General features: G+C 48.8%; 1 protein-coding gene across 1 annotated transcript in view; it reads right to left on the reverse strand.

The window, feature by feature from the left end:
- Positions 1 to 18,983, reverse strand: part of NCAPD3 (non-SMC condensin II complex subunit D3) — a 1,036,822-nt gene that overhangs the window by 16,080 nt on the left and 1,001,759 nt on the right. Inside the window, exons 31-34 of the mRNA XM_086956941.1 lie at positions 6,658 to 6,782; positions 6,200 to 6,277; positions 5,695 to 5,769; positions 5,553 to 5,613 (exon numbers count right to left, since the gene is read on the reverse strand). Of these exons, the coding sequence (XP_086813067.1) occupies positions 5,553 to 5,613; positions 5,695 to 5,769; positions 6,200 to 6,277; positions 6,658 to 6,782 (339 nt within the window). The remainder of the gene's footprint in view (positions 1 to 5,552; positions 5,614 to 5,694; positions 5,770 to 6,199; positions 6,278 to 6,657; positions 6,783 to 18,983) is intronic.

The following is an 18,983-nucleotide window of genomic DNA, read 5'->3' on the forward strand; positions in this document are numbered from 1 at the left end:
AGACTTCAGGAGGCAAGTCAAATGGCCTCAACTGCCGCCGCTCAATCTCCAAGCATGGAGGTGGAGACTGGACAGGTTCGGGTGGAGGACCGTCCCCTGTTGCTGCGACAGAAGGTCCTCCTGAAGGGGCAGGCGGATCGGGGGACCGACTGACATGCTGAGTAGCTCGGGATACCAGTACCTTCGAGCCCAGTCCGGAGCCACAAGGATAACTTGGGCCCGGTCGCGCCTGATCTTCTTCAGCACTCTGGGCAGAAGTGGTATAGGCGGAAAGGCGTATAACAGACCGCAACTCCACTCGCGCCGAAAGGCGTCGCCGTGCGAGTGCAGTCTTGGAAACTCCAACGCGCAGAACTGATGACATTGCGCGTTCTCTTCTGTGGCGAATAGATCTAACCAAGGCTCTCCCCATTGCCGAAAGAGACCTTGCGCCACGTCCGAGTTCAGACGCCATTCGTGATCCATCGAGCACCGACGGCTGAGTTCGTCCGCCCTGGCGTTCAGAGAACCTGCCAGGTGTTGAACCGTCAGAGTCACGCCCTGACGTTCCAGCCACTGCCAGAGGCGCAGAGCCTCCTGGCAAAGGGTCCACGACCCCACTCCGCCCTGTTTGTTGCAGTACCACATGGCGGTGGTGTTGTCCGTGAACACCTGCACCACACTCCCGTTGACAAAGGGGAGGAATGCCTTCAGTGCTAGACGAATCGCCCGCAGCTCCAACAGGTTGATATGGAGCCGGGACTCCGCCGGAGACCAGATGCCTCTGATCTCCGCCTCTCCCAAGTGGCCCCCCCAGCCCTGGAGGGACGCGTCCGTCACGACAACGTGCTCCGGTTGGGGAAGGGAGAGGGACTTGCCCCTGACCCAATCGCGGTCCGTAAGCCACCACTGCAGTTGTCTCGCAGTGCCCTCCGAGATCAAGACGTGGTCGGACAAGTTGCCCTGATGCTGGGCCCACTGAAACTTCAGGTCCCACTGCAGAGCCCGCATCCGCCACCGGGCGTGATGCACCAGAAGGATGCAGGAAGCCATCAGCCCCAGCAGCCGCAGCGTCAACCTGACCGAAATCCGGGATAGCGGCTGAAAGATGGGAATCAACGCCTGAATATCCCGGATCCGCCGTTCCGGAGGATAGACCCGAAACTGCACCGAGTCCAGAACCGCTCCGATGAAAAGGAGCTTTTGAGAGGGACACAGGTGTGATTTCGGCACATTGATGGAGAACCCCAGGCCGTGCAAGAGGTCTGCCGTCATCTGGAGGTGGTGGACGACTGTCTGGGGCGAGCCCGCCTTCAACAACCAGTAGTCTAGGTAGGGGAAGACAGAAACCCCTAACCTGCGCAGATGGGCTGCGACCACCGCCAACACCTTTGTGAACACCCGTGGGGCGCTGGTAAGGCCGAAGGGGAGCACGATAAACTGAAAGTGCTCCTGGCCTACCGTGAACCGCAGGTAACGCCGGTGGGCCGGCAGGACGGGGATGTGAAAATACGCATCCTGCAAGTCCAACGCTACCATCCAGTCTTGCGGGTCTAGAGCAGCCAAGACCTGAGCTAACGTCAACATCTTGAACTTCTCCTTCCGGAGGAAGCCGTTGACGTTCCTTAGATCCAAGATAGGACGTAGGCCCCCTTTGTCCTTCTTGGGTACCAGAAAGTAGTGGGAACAACAACCACGCCCTACTTCTGGCCCAGGAACGCGCTCGATGGCCCCCTTGGCCAAGAGGGCCGTAACTTCCTCCTGCAGAAGTTGCAAGTGGTCCCCCGACACACGGTGGTTCTGCGGTGGCATGGCTGGAGGAGTTGTCTCGAAGGGGAGGGAGTAGCCCCTTCGGACGATTTGCAGCACCCACCTGTCCGATGTGATCGTGCGCCAGCGGGCGTGGTGATGGCGAACCCTGCCACCCACTGGCGTCACGTGGGCCTGAAAGCACGGACTAGGAGGATTTTGAGGCAGATGCTGCGGGGGGGGGGGGGGTGTGGCCTGACCCCGCCTCTGACCCCGACCGCCTCCACGGCGGTTTCCACGGCCGCCACCGCGTTGATAAGATTGTTGCGGCGCGTGGCTGGCAGCACGTGTGGGGACGCCCCTTCCTTGGCCACGAAAGGAGCGAAACGAACCCGTTTGCTGGCGCTGGGTCGAGAGACCCAAGGACTTGGCCGTGACCCTGGAGTCCTTGAAGCGTTCCAGCGCGTGGTCCGCCTTGTCAACAAACAGATGACAGCCATCGAACGGCATGTCCATTAAAGTATTCTGGACATCTGCCGAGAAGTAGGCGGATCTCAACCAGGCGTGGCGACGAATCGCCACCGTCGTGGACATCGCTCTGCCTAGCGAGTCGGTCGTATCAAGGCCACATCGAATTGAATACCTAGCTGCATCTCGGCCCTCAGCTACAGCTTTGCCGAGCTTTGCCCGCACCTCCATGGGGCATTCTGGCAGCAGCTCCGCGACCGTATCCCACACAGAGTGGGTGTAGCGGCCCAAGAGGCAAGCGGTGTTGCAAGACCGCAGTCCCAAGCTCAGGGACGAGAAGACCTTCTTGCCATATTGGTCATATCTCTTGGATTCCCGATCGGGCGGGGCCGACGGGAATGCGGACTGGGAGGTAGAGGCCTGGATCACCAGACTCTCAGGGGTGGGGTGGGTGGACAGGAACTTGGGGTCGTCCGGACAAGGACGGTGGCGTCTGGCCACGTTCCGATCAACAGGCGCACCTGAAGAGGGCCTGGACCAAGTGCCCAACAGAACGTCTGACAAGGCTTCGTTAAACGGCAGCAGAGGCTCCTGTGGGCATGACCGCGGTTTGAAGACCTCAGTGAGGATGTTAGGCCTCACGGCCGCGACGGGGAGCTCAAGGTTTAAGGCCTTGGCAGCCCTCATCAACACCACTGAATAGGCAGCTCCCTCCTCCGATGCCACGGAAGGAGGAGAGACAAAGCCAGGGTTAGGAGAGTCATCTAATCCACTGGCGTCCCCCAAATCACCTGTCCAGTCCATGTCATACTGACACTCGCGTGACAGAGGGTCTTTAGACCCCTCCCAGCCCTCACCGTACTCGACATCATCACCATAGTCGGTGTCAACCATGTAGACCGGCTCCACAGGGTCAACAGGCCCCATCGGCGTCGAACCCGGCGTCGGGCGACGCCAGTCCGACTCCGCGTCCGGATTCGGTGAGGGTATGGGGACGGCGCCGCCCGGATGCGGCACCGGAGCCCCGGTGCCGCCCGAAGCCGGCACCGAGGAACCGGCGTCGCGCGGGGGCGGCGTCGGGGGTAACCCCGATGGAAGCGGCGCCCGATTGGATGGACGTCCATCCGGCGCCGATCCCGAAGGCCCTAGCGGCGCCGGGGTCGGCGCCGCCGGCGGCGCCGGTGTCGGAGCATCCGACGGCGTCGAGGTAGGGTCAGCTGAACCGCTAGGGCCTCCGGACGGGTTCACTGGGCCCGTAGGCGCCGTGGAACCCGCCGGAGAAGAGAGGGCCCTCATGGCCATGAGGAACGCCTCTATCTCCTCAGGCGTCGCACCTTGCCCAGGGACCTGAGGGTATGGGGCAGGCCGCGCCGGCGACTCTCGCGGAGCCGCGGGGTTGGGGTCACCCGAACCCCCGGCCGCATCGCGCGAGCGTCGGGGGGGAGTCAGGGGTACGATGACGACGCCCCGACTTCTTGTGTCTCCTACCTGACGAACCCGACGAGTGATGTCGACTTCCGGAGCGTCCGGCGCGGCTCCGCGACCGCTCCCTCGAACGCTCCCTGGACCTCCGGCCGGACCGAGACCGCTCTCGACGCGGGGCCCACACCCGGAGCTCGAGCAGCTTGCGGGACCGCTCCCGCCTAGCTTTGCTAGTCAGAGCCCGGCAATCGACGCAGGCGTCGACATCGTGGTCGGGGCCCAGGCACCGGAGACAGAGTCGGTGATGGTCCGTGACCGACATCGTGCGGTCACACCCGTCACAATGCTTGAAACCGGGCATCCTTACCAGGCACAAAGATAGAAAATACTATTAATAACTTGGTCAAAAGACCGGGTACCGCTCTTCAGATCTGCGTCCACTGGCGCGGAAAAAAGAAGAACTGACGTCAGCGCGCGGAGGCGGCGTCTATATACTCCAGCGACGTCATCACGGCGCACGACGCCAACGACGGACGCGGAGCCGCAGGAGACGCCTGCAGACGACGCCTACCGACGCGCAAGGGTACTGCTACGCAAAAGTTTCCGGATCCAGACTGACGCCTGGGGATATTCTAAGGTAAGGAATCTAAGGTAAGGAATCTAACACTAACGTGTTTCTTTCAGATATATAATATATATTACGGAGAGGAACAGCAACACTGTGGAGATGCAGAGCACTACCAACCGACGTACAGAGGTACAGCTCAAAGGTCTCTAAATCCAGTCTGATGCTTGCGGAAAATTCAAAAGGTGATGAATATGCGGTTAGAATTCTCAATCAGAAGCAAGGCTACGTTTACTGTCCAAAATGTTCCATGAGGACATTTGGAGGCTACCAAGTCTTGCCAAACTGCAAACTCGACAAATTATGTTTTTATTGGGGTTTCACATGGTTAGTAAAAGTACCCTCTTCCATTAAACTATTTTGGCATGTTAAGAAATTATTCAAATATAGAAAAGTCTAATCTATGATTAACTCCTATCTCAACCAAGCTGCATGAATTAAATATTAATTCACACCTTACATATCCCAAAGCTACTCAATTTATAGGACAATTAAAACATCTTTAATGTTCTTTACACATAACCAAGAGATTCTTATGTTCAACAACCTGCATAGTGCCAAGTACCTTTTACTTATCACTATCCCTTTCCAACTTATTACAAGATTTAAAAAAAACAACACAATAAGCTCTCAGTAGAATGGAAACAACCTATGTGGAACCACAGTTAAAATATTTACTTTATTTACTATTTCATACCCTCAAAGTCTTTTCTACTTTTTCTACTTTTCTACTGATTATCACTTTAATGGATTCCGGAAAGCCATTTTTGTACATTAAAAGTTGGTCAAACTTCTTACTGTAGAGCAGCTTCCCAAAAAAAACAACGCAGCAGAGGTGATTTCAAAAAGTGTTGATTTTAAATTAAGTTTTCAATTATCTTCACAAAGAAGGGGCACACAAAATACACTACAATAGCTCACTCTTTCTCTTCTATTACCAGTGTCAAAAGACTTTACCATTTACAAAGGCGCTACAGAGGCTGCCCATTTTAATTATGGCTCTAGATCAATGTAAAAAGAATAACTGGCCGCCAACAGGCTTAGGTCTTTCTACTTTTCTTGAATGAAGATGATTCTTATAATGTGCAACGCAGGAGTGTAACTGCCAATTTTAACTAGTGTATAAGGTCAATAAGGGCAGCAATCTAACAAATGCGCTTCTTCAATTTGTTTAGTTAATTTACTGCATTTTACATGACGCCAACAAGCCACATTTTAACCACTTCGTAGCACCTCACACCCCTGGAGGGTGGGAAATTTTGAGGGCTAGAGTAAATTCACATCACTAGTGGGTCTCATAAAAACTTACGGTTTGTCAGGAGACATCATACAAAGGACCTGCTTGTTACTGTCTTCGGATCTAGGTACCACTGAAAAGAGTAAAACACATGATTTAGAGGCTTATCAACTGACAGGCTCCAAATACCCAATTTTTTGTACAGCTGCTTTACCTTTGTTAGAACCTGGCGTATGAGATGACCCAATGTAACTGACACCAGCCCCAAAAGTCACATTATTTATTGTTTCTGATGAGAACAAAAAACAATAGTTTAGGATCAGACAATCTATCACAAATTCTAGTTTACCATATGACAAATATTAATTACCACCCTACCCCCTCCAGCCCACATTCCAGATGAAAATTCGTTTCAAAGACATTTGGTTTTATTTTTTCTCATTCACAATACAAATTAAATTATTATATAATACACCAAGCCTTTCACTATCATGCAAGAGTGACACCACAAAGGTCCCTGCTATGAAAATAGTCCTGTGACAACAGAGAAATAAGGACTTTTGAGGTCATTTAAAGAGACGGGCAATTTAGAGATTACATGCAAACTGAGGGCCCCACATTTAGTGCAGAAATCAGAGGAAGGAAAAGGCAGACATGACCAACTCACTTCAACAGTGCAGTGCCCATACAAGCATATCAGTAATTCATAGAGTACTCACGGTCAGGGGTACTTATTGCTCTTACAGCAACATTGAGATCAGATCCACCAGAATGCTGTTCCAAACTACAAAAAGAAACTGTACAAAGGGAAATAAATTAATCATGAGGTGACCCCAACATTCTGCATCAGCTTCCCATGCCACAAAAGAAGTATACCAACAGCACTGAGAGGATCAATGGTAGAAATAAACCAGATAACAAACACGTTATATTATTTAAGTTCTCACATGATTTTACCCACTCATGTCTTTAAATCAACAACGAATGATGTGACTCAAGTGAAAATAAATAATAAACACAACGTAAAAAGATTACTCCCCTGAAAGCAGTTTTCCTTCTCCCAAATCAGAGATAGTGGTTGGATAGTGAATTTTAGTTGTGGGTGTGAGGTTTGGGGTTAACTAATCTGGTGTTACAGATGACATGGAAGGCACATGTTAAAGTTTAATGATGATACCTTGCTTGCTGCTAGGTGTGCGAGAGCCAGGAATGGCACCAATGCTTTTGCTGCGTTGTTTCATGCTAGATTCCACTGCTTTCTTAGCAGAGTTTAGGATTGCTGCAGTGCTGAGGGACATCTGCCTGGTGAAGCAAAACAAAATTTGCAATCATACAACGGCCAAACAATAGTAGAATGGTAGAAATAACACAGAAAATTACCATACAATAGATGTGCAGTCTTTAAAGCCTTGCTTAAACTCAAAGAATGATATCCCAATACACTGTACTTCAGTTGTCTTTGGACTAAATAAGGTATCCCCTCTTTTTCAGCTATTAATAACTTAAAAAGAAGAAAATAAATTACTTAGCTGTAACTGTAGTTCTCTACCATTGGAATCTTCCATAGATTTACATGCTTCAATCATTCCCTCTCGTCGAGATGGGAGACCCCAGTACCTTAACCTTAAAAAAGCAATTTAATATAGACATGGACCATAGAGGCAATAGGCCTTTCGGTTTACTAACATATCCTAGTCATTATTTAAAAAAAGGACTAAACTTAAGTCTCACCAATCAGGTTGCCCCACCATGTAGAACTCTCCTAGTGAGAAGCTCCAGTCCCTCAGATTTTTTGAGCGTGAGTGAGAATACGTGTAATTGTACTGAGAAATAGAATGTGAACTTCCCAGGGGAAGAGGGTGGGCCGAATGTGAATCTATAGAAGATTCTAATACTAGAGAACTACAGTAGCTTATTTTCTTACTCCAGTATTGAAACTTTCAAAGATTCACATGCTTGAATCAGACTTAAGAGCAGAGAAAAAGTACATTTTACTTTAAATTTAACACATCCTCTAGAGGAATACAAAGTATACAAATACATATAAACAGAAAGTAAAATGCACGTAACAAGTAAGAGGATGGTTGGAATAAAGGGATGGCTCACCTTCACTTGAAAGCATGTTTTAATACCGCTCGTCCTACTGACGCATCATTGAGAACTGCAAAGTCCAAGCAGTATTGTTTGCATAAAAAATGGTGTCCATACTTTTCCAGGTTGCTGCTCTGCAGATATCTGGCGGTGATTCACCAGCCACCAATGCCATGGAAGTAGACATAGTTCTTGTGGAGTGAGCACACACTTTTGTGCTTTAAGGTCCGCCAGCCATCTGTTGACAGTAAGAACGGCGCCAGATATCCATTTAGAGATGCTTTGTTTTGACAGAGGAAACCATTTCTTGGAGCGCTGTCGTCTACAAAGAGTTGGTTGGATCTGCAAAAAGTCCTAGTTCTATCCAAATAGAACTTTAATCACCTTGTGATATCCAAAGAGTGTAATGCTCGTTCAGCTGACATGTGAGGGTTCACAAAAAACAACAGGTTCATTGAGATGAAAGTCTGATGGGACTTTAGGAATGAATTTAGAGTTTATACGTAGAATAATCCTATTGTCCCCGAGCTGGAGGAAAGGTGCCTGAGTGGTGAAAGCCTGAATTTCACAGACTCTTCTCGCAGATGTTTAAGCTAAGAGGATCTACCTTTCAAGAGGGAAATCTGATACATGGTTTTTGGATAGGCTTGAACGGATCTCTCATTAACTATGAAAGCAGTGTTGAGCTGCACAGCGAAGAAGGAGGACACAATGGTGGGAATGTTCTAAATAAACCTTTAGGGAACTGCTTAATGAGTCTAGTAGACCTTAGTGACAGTGTTTTGGACGATCTCCTGAAGTAAGAAATGGCTATCAGGTTGACTTTAATGAAGCCGTGAGACAGACCCGATTGAGCAAGGTGTAGAAGATAAGGTAGACTCTTTGGGTGAAGAGATAGGATGAACATAAGCTCTTTGGCACCATATTCAAAATCTTTTCCACTTTTATTAGTACTGTGTGCCCGGGTTCTAGCTAGTCTGTCCCTGCAGTCCGATGAAATGTTCAGATCCCAAATTCGTTGAACTCAGGAACCAGGCAGATAATCGAAGTGACTTGGTGTGTGAATGCAGAACTTGTCCCTGGCCCATCGTCAGCAGAGTTGTGATCAGTTTCAGCCGAATGTGATGCTCTTCTGAGAGGTGGAGGAGTTCTGTGAACCAATACTGAAACTGCCACGTGGGGTCTAAGCGAATTATCTTGAAGGGTTCGGTCTTTATTTTTCTGAGGACTTTAGGAGAAGAGAAATCAGAGGAAACGCGTAGGCAAAGATTCCGGACCATGCAATCGAAAATGCATTCCCCATTGAGGATGCCAGCTTGCGAAGAATTTCTATTCAGGGAAGACGTGAAGAGGTCAAGCTTTGCCTTGCCCTCCTGGAGGAAAATCTGATCCATAATTTATTCATCTACTTCCCACTCGTGGCAAGATGTTTTTAGTCTGCTCAGGGTGTCTGCTATAGCGTTTTGGTTCCCAGGTACACTGCACTTAGAAGGACCTTGTGATGGATGGACGATTCCCAGAACTGTTGAGCTTCCTGAAATAGAGGGAGATCTTGTGCCACCTTGCTTGTTGATGTAGTGAATTGTGGTTGTATTGTCTGTCTGAATGAATGAGTATTGTTGAGTTTAGTATTCTGGGAAGGAAAGCTTGTAAAGCTAAATGTACTGCCTTAAGTTAGCGTAGAAGGATGTGGAAGGAGCAATGAGAAAGTGGCCATTTGCCGTTGACCTAAAGATCCTGGAGGTATGCTCCTACCCTTCCAGGGAAGCATCAGTGATAATGATCAAAGACGAAGCCTGAGTTAAAAAGGGCAGATAGACTGATAAACGGGCCTGTTAACCAGGTGAGGGCTTCGACCATTACCGGGGGGACCTGGATGAGGCCGAAGGTACCTGTAGCTTGTACCCACTGAATGCCTAATTCCTTTTGGAGCCAATGCTTTCGTAGACAGTATGGAACTAGATGAATGCAGCATGACATCATACCCAGATTTGCGAAGGTGAACGGAAAGTTACTTTTTTCTTTGTATTAGTTTCATTAAAGTCTTAAGGTTTTGTTGTCTCTCTGTTGTGGGGTACGATTTGTTGAGCACTGGCTGTGCCTAGCATGGCTCCTAAGAATACTATCTGTGACGGTTGAAGGAACGACTTGCCTGGATTCAGAGTGACGCCCAGCTCGAGGAACAGGTGTATGCAGTTCATTGTGGATGTTCCAGCAGCCTGACCGCTGACCAACCATTTGTCGAGATAGGGGAACACTTGATGTTTTTGTTGCCTGAGGAAGGCTGCTACAGGCATTAAGCACTTTGTAAAAATGCGAGAGGCAGATTTGAGACCGAAGGGGAGCATCCTAAACTGATAATGGCTGCTGGCTACTGCGAACCTTGGAAATTTCCTGTGTTTTAGATGGATAGGGATATGGCAATATGCGTCCTGAAGATCGAAGGACGACATGTAATCTCCTTGATTCAGGAGCTGCAACATATCTTGTAATGTAACCATGCGGAACGACTTTCTTGAGATTTTTTTTAGGTTTCTTTAATCCATTAGTCGGTCTCTATTGCTTTGACTACCTGCAAATTAAAAAGAAATGGGAATAGAAACCTTGGCCTCTCTGGGACGGAGGAACTCTCGCCATAGCACCCTTTTGAGCATTGTTTTGACCTCCAAATTGACACGGTCCAGATGTTTTTGGATTGAGGTTTGAGATTCATTTTGAGGTGGGGTTGAGGGTGGTGTCTGGATGAATTCCAATGTGTGGCTGAAATGAACCAGGTCTAAGAGCCATTGGTCAATTGTTATTTGTTCCAGCGTTGCAAATGATTAGTTATTCTCCCTGCTTCACTGGGTGAATAAAAAAAAAAAGAGGGGAGTAGCCGGTGCCTGTAGAAATTCATTGACGGTGGCCGGTATCTTTGTCTTGGCATCCCGATTTTCCCCTTGGAATGGGTCTATTATAGGTCACTGATGGCGGCTGCCTTTGATGGTATTGGGGTCAAACTTGTTAACTAGTCAAGGAATATGTGGGATAATGGTACTGTTGGTTTTCCCCATCTATAAGCTGGTTATCCTCTCCCTCGAGTGCCCGATAGGGCAGCTTTTTATATTGTAAGGTCCCCAGTAACTTAGAAGGGACTGCATACGTTTTAATGGCCGAATGAGCATCATCAATGTGTTTTTGGAACAGGGCTTTCCCATCATAAGGCAGATCTAATATTTTGGTCTGGACCTTTGGCATGAAGGAGTTAGCTTTGAGCCATTTCTGGCGTCTTAACACTGCTGCACCAGCTAGCTGTCTCAATCCAGTGGTGGCAATGTCCATGGCACAATCAATTTCTGATGTGCGTTCAACCTCTTGTAAAACTTTTTTAGCTGCCCACTTTGTCTTCAGGAAGCCTGTCCAAGTACAGGGCAAATCCGCCCAAATTTGCCAATCGTATCGTCCAAGTATAGCCAGGGAATTTGCTGCTCTTACTGTAAGCACCAATATGGATGAAAAGAGCTTTCTAATATAATGAGGTGCCTACCCTCTTTGTCTGGAAGAGAGGATAGTGGTGTGGAAGGATTTATGGACCTGCACTCTGCTGCCTGTAAAACTACAGATGCAAAAACAACAGGTGATGGACAGAATGCAGAACAATGTCATACATTCACCCCAGTACAGAGACTGGGCCTAAATTCCCATGAGGCACAGGGTCAGACTGATTTGCATATGGCCATGTCTGAACTGGGGTGCAAGATTGGGCTAAAGAACGGTGATGGATTAAACCCAGATCTGTTGACTGGGTGTGAGTGTTTGATTGGTTCAGATGCTCCGTCCATCACCACCCCCTTTTGTACCGCTTTGTTCGCCATAAGTTGGCAGGGTATGCTCAGACGTGAGTCCCTTGCTCACTTTGCCATTGGATTCAAGCAAGCCTGGCTGAAGACGGCTGTAATGCCAGAAACCGGTCCTAGGAAGCTTGTTTCCGGTCCAGGGAAGGCATAGCTTGGCAGTTCGGGCTGGACTGTTCCCATGAGGGACAGGGTCAGACTGATTTGCATATGGCCATGTCTGAACTGGAGTGGATGAGTGGGCTAAAGAACTGTAATGGATTAAACCCAGATCTGTTGACTGGGTGTGAGTGTTTGATTGGTTCAGATGCTCCGTCCATCACCACCCCCTTTTGTACCGCTGTAAAACTACAGAGTCCGGTTTGGGACGTCATGTGAAGCATACTGGTGTGTCGTCTGAGGCTTTGTATTTTTTTATAGAGACTTGGCAAACACTGGCAACTGGAGCTGGATTTCTCAAAAGTTTTAAGCCATCCTCCCAGATGTATTCAATAATGGGCATGGCCCTAACACTTTTTCGAAAACGTTCCTTGAAGATGTAAAAAACTGCAGTCCTTTTATTTTGTAGGCATAGGCAATTCGAACCGTCTCACAGCTCTTTCTAGGAGGTTGTGACAACCATCCATGTACTCCAGAGGGTAATCCACAAGGGGTGGCGTCAAAGATGACGGTGCTGGCAATACATCATCCTTTCATTCATCATGAGTTTTGCAGAGTTCACCTTCTTCCCTTTCCTACTCAGATGAGGTGGACTCTTGTAGGTGAATCAACTACAGAGTACGACCCGCTGATGTAAGTGCAAGCAATGGTTGCGGAGCTTGTGGAGTTGCTGGCTGTACAGGAATTTAAGTTGCTGGTGTTGAAATATGTCTAGCAGAACACGATGTTGGAGGAAAACATCTTCTGTAGTCTGATAACATGCTTTTTACGCCTGAAACCAGTGACAACAGAACACACCATCTTTTTTTTTTTAAATTCTATTTATTCAACTTTTTTGTTAACACAACATACGATCTCCATTCAATGACATCTTGCAAAACAATATCTTGTCGGTCCACATTATACGGTACAGCAGTGTTCAATATAAAGGAAAAACTTGATACATGCACAGATCAGCAATAGCATCTCAGTAGCAGGACAGAAGCGCAGAGGCCTCTCCTCCGTCAAGTCCATTGTCCATTAATTGATGCACGTAAGTTGTTCTGGGTTTTGACTACCTTGGACTCTCAAATTAGGCCAGACATAATTGTTCAAGCTCAATCAGAAAGCGAAATAAAACATTACCAAGACAGTATTGCACCAGCTCAAGTATTTCGAAGACACAGAGCACTTTTACCTCACTTCACCCGTAAGACACATATCCTCCTACGTTTCCCCTTCTACAGTGACTGGATCCCCGGTGCCCAATTCAGTTGTTGCTGTAGTAAGTAGATAACATGTAAGGAGGGCCCATATATCATTCAGCCTAGAGGCTACTGGTAATAGTTCCGCATAAGTGGCCAGCCGCTCTTGACAAGTAATTAGGTCAGCCATCCAAGTCTTAAATTTAGGTGCTCACCCCCTCCCCATCTACAGGCGACCCTTCGGTTAGCCAGGAGAAGCGCCATAGCTACAAACTTCCTGTGTTCTACCTTCACCGGGGTAACAATTCCCAGCAATGCCATTAAGGGGTCTGGCTGTATTGTTGCATCTATCATCTTTTGCAAGGCTTCAAAGATGTTTCCCCAAAATTCCGTAACACTTGGACATTCCCATGCCAGATGCAAAAAATCTGCCCGAGGGGCACGGCATCTATCACACCGATCATCTTCCCTCAGTTTAAATCTGAGCATCTTAGTGTAGTATGTCCTATGAAGGAACTTGTAATGTATCATGCAGAGTCTGCTACTCGCTCAGACTCTTTCAGTGTGCAGGCAGCTGAACTCCCACTGTGAGTCTGATAGCGGCCTTCCTAACTCTGCTTCCCATTTCACTCGCGCTGGAGGTGTAGGCCTCTCCCTTTGTGTATGCACTATTCTGTAAATGAGTGACACCAACGAGTGGGTTCAGGTCTTTCCAGCAGGAAATGTAGCGGAGTAAGTCCCTCCGGTTCCTCCCGAAAGATCGTGGTACTGGCTTTTACACTTTGCCGCAATCGAATATATAGGAACACGTCCAACGGAGTCCGTTGTTCTTCAGGGCACATCTGTGCAATTGTACGGAACTTATTCTCGTGGTACATATCTCCCCATATGTCTATGCCATATTTTCCCCATAATTTCCTAAACACTTCTTGCAGCAGTGGAATGTCCGGGTGATACCTGAGAGGCATCAACGGAGAATACGCAAAGTGAGTCCCTAACAGTCTCATAATCGTATGCCACGCCCTACGTCTACTGTAGAGTGCGTCCGGTTGTTGTTCCCTTTGCCCAATTTTGCTATATATGGCTCCTTCTAGCGGGACGGGGTGTGCAAGCCAGTGTTCCGCTGCTACTTGCGGCATATATCGCGGTTGTTTAATCCAGTACCATACAAAGTGGGCCTGTGCCGCCGTAAAATAGAACTCAAAATCGGGGATCACAAAGCCATCTTGGGAATAGGGTCTAGTCAGCACTTCCCATTGAAGTCGAGGCTGTTTGCCCCCCCCATACCAGACGTATCAGGTCTGACCTGAGGAGTTTAAAAAAACTGGAACCTGGATAGTATGGTATATTCAGAAACCAGTATAATACCGGTGGGAGTATCACCATCTTAATCAGGGAGGCGCGTCCCGCAATAGACATTGGCTGCGCTACCCATCGCGACACGCAACCGCCTATCTTAGAGATGAGGGTTCCATAGTTAGCCCTCATCAGTTCATCCCTATCCTTCGTAACCATAATTCCTAAATATTTGAGCTCATCTTCACACCATTCTAGAGGGTAATCCATTTCAAATTGCGTAACCGCCGCCATGAGTGGGGAAAAAGGTAGATTTGGACCAGTTGATTTGTATACCGGACAGTCTCCCAAAGACAATAAATTCCCGCAATATCGGACACAAATTGTGCTGTGGGTCCCTCATATACAGGGTAATGTCATCCGCATATAGCGAGATAAGTATCTGGCGCTGAAAACACCGTAATGCCTTATCATTGTGACACTGTTGCAGCTTCGCCGCCAGCGGTTCCACCGCCAACGCAAATAACAGCGGCGACAAAGGGCATCCCTGTCTGGTTCCCCTTGATATTTCAAAAGTTCGGGAGGCGTGTCCATTAATCAACACCTTAGCAATTGGTTTGGTATAGAGCAGTTCGATCCAAGCTAAGAATACTGGGGGGAAGCCCATTCGCCTCATTACCCTGAATAGGTATCCCCATTCCAGTAAATCAAACGCCTTAGTAGCGTCCAAAAAGTAGCGGCCATGGGTAGATCAGGGGACGTGGTGTGTAGAATCGCGAAGAGCGTCCTTAAGTTATGGGAGGTTGCCCTGCCTGGCACAAACCCCGACTGGTCTGGCAGTATCAACCGGTCCATCAACAGGCTAAGGATCGTCGCTATCAACTTAGCTAAAATTTTCGCGTCTCAATTCAGCATCGACAAGAGTCTATAGGAGTCACAAAGGTCAAGGGGCTTACCCGGCTTGGGCAGCGATATAATCATGGCCTCCCTCATAGACTGGGGTAATTGTTCCGTTTCAAATGCATCCTCAAAAACTTCCCGCAGTACCGGTGCAATTATATCTATATATGTTTTTATAAAACTCCACCGGAATACCATCGGTTCCGGTGGCTTTGCCCGACTGCATGCTCATGATGGCGTCTCGCACCTCATCTAGCTCGAAGGACGCGCTTAGGAAGGTCCTCTGCACATCGCTAAGCCACCCCAGTGCTACATCCCCCAGGAAGTCGTCTAGCTGTCCATCCCCCACTCCCGTCGTGGTGTATAGTGTGCTGTAGTGATCTAGGAACGTGTTAAGTATATTCTGCGTGTCCCGGTGGACGCCTCCCCCGAATCCATCACCTCTGTGATAGAGTTGGCTCCTCTCGGCTTTTTTACCTTCTGCGCCAACAATTTACTGGGCCTATCGCCCTCTCTGTAAACTCTGGCGATCCAATATTTGCTTTCAAATTGTGCCTCCCTCTGAGCTTCTTCCATGTACAGGGTCAGCTTTTCCCTAAAAGCTATTTGCAGTTCTGTCGTTGGGGTGCCCGCCATCTCTTCTTCCAGCCTTCTAAGCTCACTATCTAGGGCCCTGATTGAGGCCTGAATATCTTTAAGCACCCCAGCTCCTTTCCCAATACAGTATCGCCGTATCGTGACCTTAAACGCTTCCCAGATCACTTCTACACTCTTGACAGAATCTTTATTACGTTGAAAGAAGCCGATTATTTCCTCCCTCAAATCTTCCTAAAAAAACGCATCTAGTAATATGGTGGGGTTCAGCCTCCAAGGGCTACGCGGCACATCAAAGTCCGTAGCGGAAAGAGTCAGAATCACAGGAGCGTGATCTGAGTATGTTCTAGCAAGAAGTTTCGTGTCATCGATTGCGGGTGCGAGACCTCTGGAAACTAAAAAGTAGTCTAATCGGGCCCATGAGTGTGCCTGCGCTGTAAAGTGCGTGCCCTCTCTTTTTTGCGGGTGTCCATGCCTCCATGCATCTATCAGATGGAAAGTCTCCTTGATGTCTGCCACTGCCTCCTGAGGTTTATTGTAGTGGTGGGGCGCCGGGTGAGATCTGTCTACCCCTGGGTTGTACGTGACATTGAAATCGCCCCCCCCAGATTATGTGTGTAGCCTCTATTTCAAAAATCTTGGCCCATAGCCTTTCAAAATACTTGGGGTTATCCACGTTGGGGCCGTAGCAACGGACGAAGACTACTGATTGCGTTCCCAGTCTCCCCCATGCTATACAGTACCTCCCGTCCTCATCGCACAGGGTGCCTGCCAATTGAAAGGGTACCTGTCTTAATCAGTATAGCAGTACCGCGTGCATAACTTGAGTAAGACAAAAAAAGGCTAATCTCAGCCCATTTGTGCCCAAAGGTAGTCGGTTTATTGCGTTGGCAATGGGTTTCCTGAAGCATGGCAATATGAACTCTGTGTCTGTCTAAATATGCTAGTACCGGCCTCTTCTTACGGGGATCTCCCAATCCTCTCACATTCCAAGTCAATATATTAAGATTAGTGTCAGTTGACTCTGTCATTCCCCACTACTAAGCAATAGTGTAGAGGGGCGGGGCGTTATACCCTCCCAGCTTCCTCCCGAGCAACCATTCATCCAGACATTTTTCTCGAACTTGCATGTACCATTGGACCTTCAGCTGTTGCACCATAAACAGGAAACTCTCAAACAACATCCCCAAGGTCCCCCCCCTTCCACCACCCCCCTCCCACTGAAGCAACCCAATCTTGCCAGCACCTGTCTCCCCTCCCCCCTCCCCAATCAACATGTCCTCATAAATCCTAGTTCCAGAATAGCTATACAGCTATACAGCTGCCAAACATTAGTGGGTGACACCCTCTGGGGGCTTATTCTAGAGGGCCTCACAATGTCCTCTCTCCCCTCGATGACCAGTACGTTGTACTAACAAGGTCTTCTACCTCGGGAGAGGTGGTCCGGAGTTCAATAGCAACCAACTCCTGGGGCACACTTGAAAGTACCATATATTGTCTATAGACCTTGTCACGCTCATACTTGCCACTTGCTCGCCGTCTCTGCCCCGGCTACTCAGCGTCCACTACCTTCTTCTCGGGCTGGAGAGGATCTTTGAGAGCCACTCTGACTCTCCCGGTCACGGTGCTGTCTTTTTATAGATCTCAGGTAGTCCTCCACTTGGCTCGGGTTAGTGAAGAATTTCTGTTTTCCCTGATGTGTAACTCGCAGTCGTGCTGGATACAATAAGGCATAATCAATCTGCGCCTCCCGTAGTTTCTTCTTGACTTCTATAAACTTCCTCCTCTCTTCCTGTACCAAAGGTGTGAAGTCAGGGTAAATGGAAAAGGTGACGCCCTCATAGGATAAAGATTGCTTATTCTTGGCAGCTTTTAGGGCCACATCCCTATTGCGGTAGTTAAGTAACCGCGCAATAATTGGTCGGGGCGTAGCTCCAGGGACAGGACGTGGGCCAAGTGATATATGCGCCCGTTCCACAATGAATTGCGGGGAGAATGCATCTTCCCCCACAGTAGACAGCAGCATCTTCTCTACGTACTCTTCCATTTTACCGGTGTTTGCTGATTCTGGAATCCCGACCACGCGTATATTGTTGCGTCTACTACGCGCTTCCAAATCCTCGTTCTTGGCTGCTATTGTTCTAAGGATGCTATCCATCCTCGCCAATTGGGTTGAGTGTCCAGCCACAATGTCATCACTGTCTGAAACACACCTTTCCAGTTCCACTATGCGTTCGCCATGAGCATCCAGCTTGTGGCTATTGCATCCATTCGCGATGACATGCTATCTACCTTTTCTACTACCGTTGCGAAGCCTTGCCGCATTTCTTGTAAGATTCTGATATGTAACTTAGCCTCCACCTAATAGGCCTTACCTCGCATAGCTGGTCACACGGTGTAAGCCGACTGCTACCTTGTATATAGGATACATCTGATAAGATGCTCCCACGCACTGGCTGTTCGGGGATCACACTGACTTCCACCCCCTATATCTGTGCTCACTCACTAGTGTCCTCCTTGGCCCTGTAACTAGCGGCTGACAGCGTGTACTATCGCCCTAGTTCAGACACCTAACACCACAGCCTCTCTAAAATGGAGCTCAACGGCAAGCACACTTTTAGAATTAACTACCCCTCCACCCCTCTCTCCAAAAGTGCCACTAAACGTTTCAAACACAACTTCTTGAGGGCGCACCCGGAAACACCCTTTGCTGACACCTACTTCTCATCGGGCAATGGAGCCCTGAATACTGATTTCATCTTCCACACCTCACGCAGAGCCCAATGGAGAAAAACTTTCCTATCTCTACTCACAGTCTCCATCACCAAGAAAACAACCCATGGCTCAACTCTCACCATCACACCTTCCCACCTCTTCCCTGGCAGGTCTACCATTACAATCTATAATACCGGGATTGTCCTGATCCAAGCCACGGACAAGAACCTGGAACTACTAGACAACCTGTTCCCCAAGTTCAAAGAGCACCTCTCCAAGCTGCGGACCTGAACCCAGAAGTCCGCCAGCACTATCCCCCCTGACCTCGTAGCCACCACCTACTACACCTCTACCACCAGTACCCCAGTAAATGGCCCACCTGCTGTTAACGCACGCCACTCCCCAAGGACAGTCACGAATATCCCCACCGCACATACTAGTAGCCCCTCCAACATGACACTTCTTATCCCCACACACACCCCCTCCATCCCTCTCCCCTCGGACAGATCATCCCCCACCCACAACACTCCACCATTTGAACAAGCCACCGCCCAAAGTTTATCCACCCCCTCCCATCTCCCCCTCGACAGACACCTCTCCCTCCCCATCTCTCTCTCCACTCCCACCCACGTGTCTCTCACACCCGACACAACAACTCCCACCCACAACACGCCTACATCTGCACACACCATCACTCGGAGTTTATCCACCCAACCACCCCATCCCCCCCA

This window comes from Lissotriton vulgaris, chromosome 2_1 (genome assembly GCF_964263255.1).
Source record: "Lissotriton vulgaris chromosome 2_1, aLisVul1.2, whole genome shotgun sequence".
NCBI lineage: Eukaryota > Metazoa > Chordata > Amphibia > Caudata > Salamandridae > Lissotriton > Lissotriton vulgaris.